This window comes from Benincasa hispida, chromosome 4 (assembly GCF_027475165.1).
Source record: "Benincasa hispida cultivar pf3 chromosome 4, pf3_genome.v1.1, whole genome shotgun sequence".
NCBI lineage: Eukaryota > Viridiplantae > Streptophyta > Magnoliopsida > Cucurbitales > Cucurbitaceae > Benincasa > Benincasa hispida.
In genome coordinates, this window is record NC_143481.1 from 4,507,906 (window position 1) to 4,520,527 (window position 12,622).

At 34.5% G+C, this 12,622-nt stretch overlaps 1 protein-coding gene and 1 long non-coding RNA gene across 2 annotated transcripts; both read left to right on the plus strand.

The window, feature by feature from the left end:
* Positions 1–1,657, plus strand: LOC120076890 (uncharacterized). The gene is made up of 2 exons (XR_016529351.1): positions 1–700; positions 1,044–1,657. It is a non-coding gene; the product is annotated as an uncharacterized LOC120076890 (long non-coding RNA).
* Positions 1,658–10,585: 8,928 nt separating this feature from the next.
* LOC120075519 (uncharacterized) lies at positions 10,586–11,085 on the plus strand. Its single transcript, XM_039028990.2, has 3 exons — positions 10,586–10,654; positions 10,729–10,897; positions 10,943–11,085. The coding sequence occupies exons 1-3, from the start codon at positions 10,586–10,588 to the stop codon at positions 11,083–11,085; spliced, it is 381 nt and encodes a 126-aa protein (XP_038884918.2).
* Positions 11,086–12,622: the final 1,537 nt, after the last annotated feature.

Here is a 12,622-nt window from a genome sequence, read left to right on the forward strand (position 1 = left end):
AACTATTTGAATAAGAACAGAAGTCATTTGAAAGTTCTTCAACATAATTATAGAAACCCGCGAAATCAGCAACATTATGAAGGATCTCCAGCATTTTCAGGTTTGATGTTGATTCTCCCTGTTTCCTCCCCACGCCATTGATGCTATACCCAGTTTTTTACTTCTCAAATTTACTCTTGAAGTTAGAGCGATTCTTCTTGGACGTTCGTGATGGTTCGAATTCACAATTGCAACTGATTTGTTGTCCGACGAATCCCTCTTCATATTCACTTGCTTGATCTGTTTATACACATATGATTGCTTCGCGATTCAAGCCTCGTGGACACCTTGTCAATCGCCTACTCGATTTATACTGGAAATGGTTCGATCTTGTGTATGCCCGCCAACTGTTCGACCAAACTGCTGATCCAGAGGCTGTAGAGAGGACTTGTTGATTGCGGCATACTCTGCGTTGGAAATTCGAATATGGCTGGAGAAATATTCAATGGAACTCCATTCATTATGAGGGATACTATTCTCTCCAACGCAGTGATAACTGGGTGTGTTGATCATTCTGCTCTTGAAACGATTCATGCTATGAGACGGTGCAATTTTCGGCCTCATGACTTTAAATATACAAATGTGCTTAGTGTTCTAGCGTTTATTGTTGACATTGATAATGAGCAGTAGAGTGGCCAAATGCACGTGTTAGTTTCAAAAGGTGAACACTAGAACCATCAAGCTATTCAAATTTCTGTTTTGGTCACCATCACAATATTACAAATTTCAGTTTATATTAAAATTTCTACTTTTGCAAAGAGTTGGATTTCAATTTTAGATCAAATATTTTTTATAGATTTCATGAACTTTGATTCTATATTAGATAAACATGTAATTTCATCATTAGAATGTTAATATAATATTAAAATTATCTTTATCTATTAATTTAAATTTTTGGGTCAATCATTCTTCATTGAATAAATCACATATCTTGAGTTTTGTTTTTTCTTTTTCCTTTTTTTTCTCATAAGAATCAGCTTAGAAATTGTTTGATGAAATGGCAGGAAGGGATGAGTTAACGTGGACGCCATTGATTACTTGGTATGGACAGAATGATGATCTGAATGAGGCACGTGGCCTTCTCGACACAATGACTGAAAAGCTGGGGGTAGCATGGAAAGCCATGTTCTTTGGATATGTGCACCGTGGTCTTTTCGAGGATGCCTCCAAACACTCTTTATGGAAATGCGTTTGATTGGAGTCCACAACTACGAGTTCACCTACACTAGCGTGATCAGTGGATGTGCCAATGGTGGGATTTTTTTCAGCTGGGAAAACAGGTGCCCGTACATTTTAAAAAGTAGGCTGAACCCGAATCATATAATTCTTTTCTATAATACATTGATTACTTCGTATTGGAGGTACGGTGAGATGCCAGTGAAAGATATAGTTGCTTCGAATGCAGTCTTAGCCAGATGTGCATGTTAAAGAATGAGTACAAACTTAATTAGATAGTATCTTTTAAATCGGAAGGAAGTGACTTAATGACTTGGTGAAAATGATGGAGGAGAATTTTAAAGTTAGTGGTAAAAGTTAGTGCATTAGTGTATGTTAGTTTTTATTTTTTCTATAAATACTTATAATGTTTCTATTTTAATGAATACAGAAGTCAGTTGAAGCACTTGATCCTACATATAATGTTTTCCCCTGTTTCCATTTTTGTTCACTTTGATTTGTTGTTTTTCATTACCATGGGAGTGCAGGGCGTATGGAGAAAAGATGAAGTCTGTCTTTGTAAAAATGCCAAAGAAAAACCTTCTTATGTGGACCGTGATAACTTCAGGTCTAGCACAAGATGGATTTGGGGAAAGAGAGTTTGAAGCTTTTTAGCCAAATGAGGTTAGGTGATTATGCAATTTACAGCTTGGTCTGTGCTTGGCCACGATTCAGCCTCTTAGTTGACAATGCAATGATCTAAATGGATGCAAGATTTGTGTTCCTGAGCATGCCTTTTGTAGTTCTCTCTGCTTGTGGTCATTGGATTTGTTTTGTCGAGCTGCTTTTAGTTGGACTGAGGTTGAGAACAGGGTTCATGTGCCCTTGGTGGATGATACAGTGAACTTTATGAGGTGCTTATCACAATCGCAAATTTTTGAATATGGGACGGACGATTGTGCAGCATTTGCTCTAATCTAGCAAGCAAATCAGTCGTGTAAAATCAAAAGTCGCGGACAGCATCAGTATATGATTAGTCTCCCTTCACGTTTCGAAAGAAAATGATTTTATAAAATGAGAGAGAGAAAAAGTATTGAAAACCTAGAATTTATTGATGTGAAAATTGACAATTACAAGAAAGCTTTGATTGCAAAGAATGCATCAATACATTGGTTGGGGATTTGATGAGTGAGTTTCCCCTATAATACATGAAATGGAAAACAAAGTTAATTACAAGACTTAGATATAAGATGGTTGAAGATGGTTTAAACATGAAGCCAGAGACTATCTATATCTTCAATTATCTAGAGCAATTGAGCCTTGAAATGAAGAAGTTAGGATATATTCCAGACACCAAGTATGGGCTTCATTTTATAGAATCTGCACAAAGAATATGCCTTGTCTACTCAGTGACAAGCTTGCAGTTGGGTTTGAGATAATAAAAGCATGGGGGAACGCTTTGGATAGTTGGATGTAGATTAAAAAATTATCATTTATCGTTTCTTTTTTATACATTCAACGGTTCAAAATCGTAAAAAAGTGGTGAGAAATGGGAAGGAGGTTTCACCATTTCAAGAATGGTGATTGCTGGTGATAGTAATTACTAGTAATTTCGATACTCCAGATTCTGTTCTTGGTGGTAGAGGATGAAGTTGGAACTCATGGCAGGAATATGGCCTTATATTAATGCCATATTTCAAATGTAAGGGGAAAAGATTACCCTAGAAATGCTATTGTTCAAACATTACATAAATTTAGATCTAAATTGAAGGCAGGAGCATAGAAGTTCTCAAGACTTCTTCAAGAAACTCTCTCCATTTGCAACAGAATTATGAGAAATTAGGAACTAATTAGTTTCAGCTGATTTTTTTAATTTTATTATTATTATTATTATTATTTTAACTTTCTAGTTTTTTTAAATATATTTTTGTGTGTATAAATATAAATATAAATATATAAAAAGGTTATTTTCAAATAAAGGAAAATGAGTAACTCATTTACAGATATAACACAATATTAGTATCTATTAGTGTTAGATTGCGATAGACATCTATCTAATAGATATCGACTCGATAGACTGCTATAGACATGTATCAGATAAATGTCTATTGCATTCTAACACTAATAGACAACGACATTTTGCCATACTTGAAAATACTTTCAGCAGTTTTACCATTTAAAACAATTGCTCTACGTAAAAGTGTACATTATTAGACCTGGACTCACAATGTTTGTTCGATGACACTACGTTTAAGCTAAACCAGTTGAAAATTTTCTTGATTAAGGTTAATCGATAAACATTTTACTTTTTAACTAAGGCTTCGTTTGGTAACTATTTGACTTTTAGTTTTTAAAAATTATGCCTATAAACACTTTTTCCATCTTTAATTTCTTGTTTTGTTATCTATTTTTTACAAATGTTTTAAAAAATTAAGTCAAATTTTGAAAACTAAAAAAAAAAGTAATTTTTTAACATTTATTTTTATTTTTGGAATTTGGTTAAGAATATATTTTTCATACTTAATAATCATGCAAATCATCGTAAAAAAATGAGAAGAAATAGTTTTAATTTAAAAAAAATTAAATATAACAAACAATAGGTTACCAAATAAGACTTGAGCTAGTAATCTTTTATTTCTTTTTTTATTTATGTTTTATAAATTTTAATAGAAATGTTGACTCACTCCTAATCCCAATATGGAAATATGGATGAAAATTTTACATGCAGATGGAAATTTAATTTCTCGCCATAACAATAATAAAATATTAAAAATTTAAAAAATGAAATTAAAAATAGTATAAAGTAAAAACACTAATTTATAGATTAAGGATTTACTATTTAATCACCAATCCGTTGTAGTCTAGTTGGATAGGATACTCGGCTCTCACCCGAGAGTTATTTTAATTTTTTTTCCAGTTTCAAAATTTCAGATTTTTTTCCCTTATTTGTCCAAAATTAAAAGCCGAGTCCGAAAAGGTATAAGCCTCTTGTTTCGAAATCGCAAAGTGTTCAAGATGCTGATTATTGGACTTTCCTTTTTATAAAAATACAGCAAAAGTATTTGATTTAGTTAATATCATGACATTTCCATCAATATTTTCACATTTTATAGTTCAACAACAACATTTCTATTATATTATAAAAATTTAAAATAATTATTTTAAATAGTAAATTGCTGAAAATATTTAAGCATAGAAAAATGTCATTGTCTATTAGCGAGTGATAGATATCTATCACTGATACTTATAGATGTTTATCATGGTCTATCACTATTAAATAGTGAAATTTTACTTTACTTGTAAATAAGTTGACTCATTGTTTTTTATTTGAAAAACCCCAAAAAGTTATAAAGTATAAAAAATAAACGAAATGCCACTAATGTAAATATTGTTGTGAATTTGAGGAGCACAACAGGAATACGAATATAGAGAAAATATAATATAATAATATTAAATATATAAAATATAATATAAAATAAAATAACTAAAAACATAAAATTGGATAATATGAAAATTAGTAGTGGAATTTTCACGGATGTATGTGTGGTTTTAAGATCCACCAAATATCACTATTTATAGACAAAGTGGCAAGTAGGATATGAACTTACATGGATACCAAACATGAATAATTACAAGGCACATGGTGTTGAGGATGAGCACCAAAAACAAATTCCAACTGACGAGGCGCCACACATATCGTTGATTCGGATCTCCTCTACCACTGTGGATTTCTTTCATTCAAAATATCATTCTGTTGTTACCATTTCTGATTTTTTACCAGATTCTTTTATTCTTTCTTTTGCCTTTATTTGATCACCAATTGTATATAAATTGGTCCTCTCCACCCAATGTAATTATGTGAGAAAATACAAAAGAGTTAATATTTCAGAGGTTGTCTTTGTCCCTTTTCTTCCATTTTTTGTTTTGTAACTTGGTATCAGAGCCTACCATGGTGAATACTGAGTCATCCCTTTCATCAACCGGTCTCCCTTATAATGTTGTCAACACTGAAAATGTCACAGATCCTCCATTAAATCAGCTTCTAAATCAGGCAACGTCCATTAAAATGGACAGATCCAACTTCCTTCTTTGGCAAAACCTTGCCTGGCCCATACTCAGAAGCTACAGGCTAGAAGGGTATTTAATAGGCGAAAATCAATGTCCCAGTTGATTCCTCACAAAGAAAGTGAACCTTAATGAAAGCTCCGGTGAGAGCTCAAGCTCAGAACCAGCTGCAACTTCCCTACCTGAAACAGAACAACAACCAAATCCAGCTTATGATGCTTGGATAGCCGTGGATCAGTTCTTATTAGGGTGGCTCTACAACTCAACGTCTCAAGAAGTAGCAACCCAAGTGATGGGTTTTCAAACCGCTAAGGATCTATGGGAATCTGTTCAAGAACTGGTAGGTATACAGTCAAGAGCTGAAACCGATTACCTAAAGCGATTATTTCAACAAACACGCAAAGGAGCTCTTAAAATGAATTGAGTATTTAACCTTAATGAAGAAATATGCTGATGGGCTTGCTGTTGCTGGAAGCCCTGTGTTTCCCTTTGATCTTGTTTCTCAAGTACTATTCGACCGAGATGAAGAATACAACCATGTAGTCGTAGCTATCGAAGGCAAAGTCATGGTATGTTGGTCAGATATGCAATCAGATCTCCTCTCATATGAAAATCATCTTGAATATCAGTTTGCGGTCAAGACAGAAGTGTCTGGAATGTCCAACATTTCCCTCTCTCCCAACCCAGTCTCTGTGAATATAGTGTAAGGAAATACTCAGCCAAATCAGTATCGAAACTCACAAGGACACTCTCAGCCCTCAAATTTCAGATGAGGTGGAGGTCGAAACAGAGGAAGAGGTCGCTGGAACAATGCCTCAACAAATCGGCCAACATGTCAAACTTGTGGAAAGCTAGGCCATACAGCTGACATTTGCTTCTTTCGCTACAACAAAGACTTCCATAACCCCCGCCAAATGCACAATCGAGCTAAATTCACCCAACTGCCCTCTAGTCGATCTTAAGATCAAAACACCTCAGCCTTGGTCGCTCACTCCAGCATTGCCTCAACTGAAATCGTGGCTGACCCCAATCGGACTTTGGGACACTAAGAAATGGACATCCATTTATTATTATAATATTCATAATACTCCCCCTTAAATGTCTATATATATATATATATGAAATATGCCTCGTTAAAACCTTACTAGGAAAAACCAAAAGGAAAAAGAGTACATATTTCTTATAATACATACTCCTAAAAGAATACAATATATTTACTCCCCCTCACAAAAACATCACTTAAGATCTCTGAGTCGCTGCATTCCAATGTTGTGTACTATTTTTTCAAAAGTTACAGTTGGTAATGCCTTTATAATAAGCCTGCCAAGTTATCATTCGAACAAATTTGTTGTATAGTGATATCGTTATTTTCTTTAAGATCACGAGTGTAAAAAAGCTTCAATGAAATATGATTTGTTCTATCTCCTTTAATATATCCTCATTTGATTTGGGCTATGCAAGCTGCATTGTCTTCGTATAATATTATTGGAAGATTTTTATTTGAAGACAAGCCATACGTTTCACGAATGCGCTGAGTCATTGACCTTAACCATACACATTCACGACTAGCCTCGTGAATTGTAAGAATTTCAGCATGATTTGAGGAAGTGGCCGTTATAGTCTGTTTCACCGATCACCACGATATATAGCAGTTCATCCACATGTGAACAGATAACCTGTTTGAGACCTAGCTTTGTGTGGATCAGATAAATATTCAAAATCTACATAACCAACTAGATCAAAATTTGATTTTAAAACCATCCCATATCGATTGTTCCTCAGAGATAATGAAGTATATGCTTAATTTCATTCTAATATCTTTTTGTAGGAGAAGAACTATATCTAGCTAATAAATTTATTGAAAATGCAATATTTGGTCTTATATGATTAGCAAGATACATAAGTGTACCAATTGCACTAAGATATGGTACTTTAGGACTAAGAAGTTCTTCATTATCTTCTCGAGGTCAAAATATATCTTTCTTTATATCCAATGAACGAACTTCCATTGAAATATTTAATGAATGTGCTTTGTTCATATAAAATTTTTTCAAAATATTTCCTATACAAGTTGATTGATGAATAAATATTCTATCTGCTAAATGCTCAATTTGCAAACCAAGGCAAAATTTTATTTTTTCGAGATCTTTCATCTCAAATTCTTTCTTAAGATATTCCATTGCCTTTGAAAGCTCTCCAGGAGTTTCAATTATATTCAAGTCATCAACATATATGGTTATAATAATAAATTCTGATTGTGATTTCTTTATAAAAACACACGGATATATTGGATTATTTTGATATCCTTCTTTCAATAAATATCCACTCAGGCGACTATACCACATCCATCCTGATTTTTTCAATCCATATAGTGATCTCTATAACTTTATTGAATACCATTTCCTGGAATTTGATATATATGTTCCAAGTACCTTAAATCCTTCTAAGATTCTCATATAAATATCATTATCAAGAGATCCAAATAAATATGTTGTGACTATATCCATAAGATGCATATCCAAACTTTTATACACAGTCAAGCCAATTAAATATCTTAATGTAATTGCATCCACCATTGGAGAATATGTCTCCTCTATCAGGTCTTTGTGAAAAACCTTGTGCAACTAGTCTTGCTTTACATCTTGTGACTTCATTATTTTCATTTCTTTTCTCCACAAATACCCATTTGTATCTCACAGGTTTAACACCTTATGGTGTTCGGACTACTAGTCCAAAAACCTGATGATTAGTGTTGTGGATAGACATATTGTTGAGTTTCACAAACTAGCCTTAACCATTGATCATTTGAGTCAGACTTTGTTAAACTGTGAGATGGATATGATAGATGGGATAGATGAGGATATTTTGTTTTACAGTAAATGCTTGAACTATTTACCTGTGTGTTATTCTAAGCATGTACCTATACCTCTACTGTCTGTTAGTGGGTCTAATATTAATATGCCACCCTTATTAGAATTGAAAGACCTACCTGCACATTTGAGGTATGCTTTTCTAGGAGAATCATCTACATACCCCATAATTATTTCATCAAAATTAAATCGAGTCGAAGAGGAGAAATTGTTGAGAGTCTTGCGGACCTATCGATCGACTTTAGGGTGGTCAATTAGTGATTTGAAAGGGATCAGTCCCTCGATTGTGATGCATAATATTTTAATGGAGGATTCCTTTAGTCCTTCGATTGAACCCCAAAGGAGGTTAAATCCTGCAATGAAAGAAGTTGTAAGGGTCGAGGTGCTTAAATTGTTAAATGTAGAAATTATCTATGCAATATCTGATAGCCCTTGGGTGAGTCCGGTGCAAGTGGCACCCAATAAGGGTGGGATGACAGTGATAAAAAATGTGAATAATGAAAGTATTCCCATCAGGACAGTTACAGGTTGGAGGTTGTGCATCGATTACAAGAAGTTGAACAAAGCCACCAGAAAAAGACCATTTTCCATTGCCATTTATTGATTAGATGTTAGATAGGTTGGTTGGATATCCTTACTATTGTTTTCTTCATGGTTTTTCAGGTTATAATCAGATCGCTATTGCTCCTGAAGACTAGGAGAAGACAACGTTCACGTGTTCGTATGGGACATTTTCATTTAGGAGAATGCCATTCGGCTTATGTAATGTACCAGCCACTTTCCAGAGATGCATGATGGCCATTTTTCATGGGTTGATTGAGGAGATCATGGAGGTTTTTATGGATGATTATTCTGTATTTGGGTCTTCATTTGATTCTTGTTTAGTTAACCTTTCTCATGTTTTACAGAGATGCCAGGAAACCAACCTTGTCTTGAATTGGGAGAAATGTCATTTCATGGTTAAAGAAGGTATTGTGTTAGGGCACAAGATTTCTAAGAGAGGATTGGAGGTTGATCGGGCTAAAGTTTCAACTATAGATCAGTTACCTCTTCTAGTGAATGTCAAGGGAGTTAGAAGTTTCTTAGGGCATATTGAGTTTTATAGGCGTTTTATAAAATAGTTTTCAAAAATTGCAAAACCCTTGTGCAACCTGTTAGAAAAAGACTCAAAGTTTGTTTTCAATGAGGCTTGTCTGATTGCTTTTGATTCTTTGAAAGAAAAATTGAATTATGCACCTATTATTGTGACACCTGATTGGAGTCAGTCATTTGAAATAATGTGTGATGCTAGTGATTTTGTTATAGGGGCCGTTTTAGGCCAACGTAGAGAAAAGTTATTTAGGGAAATTTATTATGCAAGTAGGACTCTTGATTATACCTAGGTAAACTATACAACTACTGAGAAATAACTACTGGTAGTTGTATTTGCTTTTGATAAGTTCAGGAACTGTCTACTTGGCTCTAAAATAATTGTTCACAAAAATCATGCTGCTTTGAAATACTTGTTTGAAAAGAAAGATGCAAAGCCTAGACTGATTAGATGGATTTTAGTGTTGCAGGAATTTGACTTCACAATCAAGGATCGGAAGGGGTGTGAGAATGTGATAGCCGATCAACTGTCCAGGATTGAGCATGAAAGTGACCTGCAATTGACTCTGATAGTTGAAGAATTTCTTAACGAGTGCCTGTACAAGGTAGAAGGGAGTATTCCTTGGTTTGCTGATTATGTGAACTATTTGGTAGGGGGAGTGATGCCTCCTAACTTGAATTATGAATAGAAGAAAAGGTTCCAACACCAGGTTAAGTTTTTCCTTTGGGATGACCCCTTTTTATTTAAGATTTGTTCTGATATTGTTATTAGGCGATGTGTGCCATTGGAGAAGTATGTTAAAATCTTATTTGAATGTCATTCATCTCTTTATGGTGGGCACTTTGGGCCCACACGAATTGCTGCAAAGGTATTACAATATGTTTTTTATTGGCCTACATTGTTTAGGAATTGTTATACATATATGAGAACTTGTGATAGGTGTCAGCGTACTGGAAATGTTTCAAGGAAAAGTGAATTTCCCCTTACCCCAATTTTAGAAGTAGAATTATTTGATGTATGGGGTATTGATTTTATGGGTCCTTTCCTACCTTCTAAGGGGTACTCTTATATTCTGCTTGTGGTAGATTATATTTCAAAGTGGGTAGAGGCAATTGCTACTAGGATAATTGATGCTCGTATGGTCCCTAAATTTTTGCATAAAAATATTTTCACATGGTTTGGCACCCAACAATAACTGATTAGTGATGAGAGATCTCATTTTTACAATATGTTGCTTGACAGGATGCTTTCTATATATGGGGTTAAGCATAAGGTATCTTTAGCTTATCACCCACAGAATAACGGTTTAGCTGAAGTATCTAATAGGGAGATTAAGTAAATTCTAGAAAAGACAGTTTAAGCCAACATGAAGGATTGGGCGTTAAAGCTTGATGATGCTTTGTGGGCATATAAGTGGCTTTTAAAACTCCGATTGGTACGTCCCCATACAAGTTGATGTTTAGAAAGTCGTGCCATCTGCCTATTGAGTTAGAGAATTTAGCTTATTAGGCTATTAAGAAGCTGAATTTCGATCTCCAAATAGTTGGGAAGCACAAATTGCTGCAACTTAATGAGATGGAGGAGTTCCAGAATCAAGCATATGAGAATTCTAAGATTTATAAGGAATGCACGGTAAAATGGCATGATAATCGGATTGTACCTAGAGCTTTTCTACCTGGTCAATAGGTTTTGCTGTTTAACTCTCGTCTTCAATTGTTTTCAGGAAAACTTAAGTCTCGATGGTTCGGACCGTTCGTAATCAAGGATGTTACTCCTTATGGTGCAGTGGAGCTACATGGTAAGGATGGAACAAAATTCAAGGTCAATGCCCAGAGGTTGAAACACTATTGTGGAGACGAAGAGTGACGTATGGAAGACTTACATTTTACGGAGTGATCAATTAGTCCTGGTCTAGCTAAAGACGTTAAACTAAGCACTTCTTGGGAGGCAACCCAAGTATTCTTGTTTTATTTCAGTTTTATTTCATTTGTTATTTGATTGTTTTATTTTTTTTTAAGATAGAGAACCATTTCATGACTATTTTGTTTTCATCCTCAAGTTGAAGATGATGCTCAAGTGTTGTCAACACTAGTTTGCCATCCAAATTCGTGAATCCCTACTCATTACCCAGTTGATATCACTCATCTGTTGTGTGATTGTTTTAGATGTTATGCATTGGGGATAATGCATCTTTTTAAGTTTGGGGTGGGAGGCGTACTTTGTGCTTGAACCTTGTGTTATATGCATGTTACTGTTGATTTTAGGAAAATTTGGAAAATCTTGAAAATTTTGAAAACGAGTTGATTTTGGTTAGGAAGAATGCTGAGACTGATTGAATTGTGTTCTTTGGTTTATTTCTTTTACTATGATGGTTGATGAGTCACTCATGATGTATGCCATGCTTTGAAGTAGAAATTGGATAACATAGTTCTGTCTTGAGTGTTCTTTGTTTTGAATCCCTATTTGTATCCTTTGTTATCTTGAGCACGAACCACTTTAATTTAGAACCTCTAACCGAACAAAGCATTAATTTAAGTCAATTTGGTTGTCACCTCGAAAGGCCCCACTGGTTAGAGAGTGTCTTGCATGATGGTTTGTAATGTTAGACTAAGAGGAAAGAAAAGAATATTATCATCCTTAAAAAAAAAAAAAAAGTATACTTATGTGCTTAAAAGAAATATCTTTTTCTTCTTGTAAACTTATAATGTTTATGCATGGATAGGGGTAAAAAGAGTCGCCTTTGCTGTGATCAGTTAGAACACCTGGGAATTGACTAGGTATCGTTCCCTACAGTAGATGTGTGAAAGCTAGTGCCCCTAGGTAAAACGATGCAAGTTGGGATCCCGTTAAAATAGTAGTGCAGGCACCCTAGTGGACATATTATTTTCTTGAGTGTGGTGATACTTGATGATTGGTGCTTGAGCTAGATTAGGGAGGAAAACTGATGAAGCTTAATTAAATCTTAAGCCACTTTTTTAGTTTTGAATTAAAGGAGGAGTCACATGCACACATAGAGGATAAAAAGTTGGATTAAGGTCTTGTCACCTATGGTCATTTAGGTGAGATGTAAGTCTCCAATATCAACGTTGTTATATACAGAGACAAATCATCTCGTGGTCCGGTCTTATACAAACTCTTTATATAGGACACCTCCGCTCACATGTCTCCACATGAATGGTCAAGATCTACCATCTATAGTAGTTTACAACACTTGCAAATCCTACAAAGTTGGTCATATCCGTAATGTCACCAGGATCAGGAATCCTTCCTTAATCCTTATACTACAAACCTATTAAAGTTATCACTTAAGACATGATCCACTTGTATATTACATATACATGCTTAAATTTACATAAGATAACCATGGATCTTTGTTTATTGGATATTAGTAAATGCCAGAATG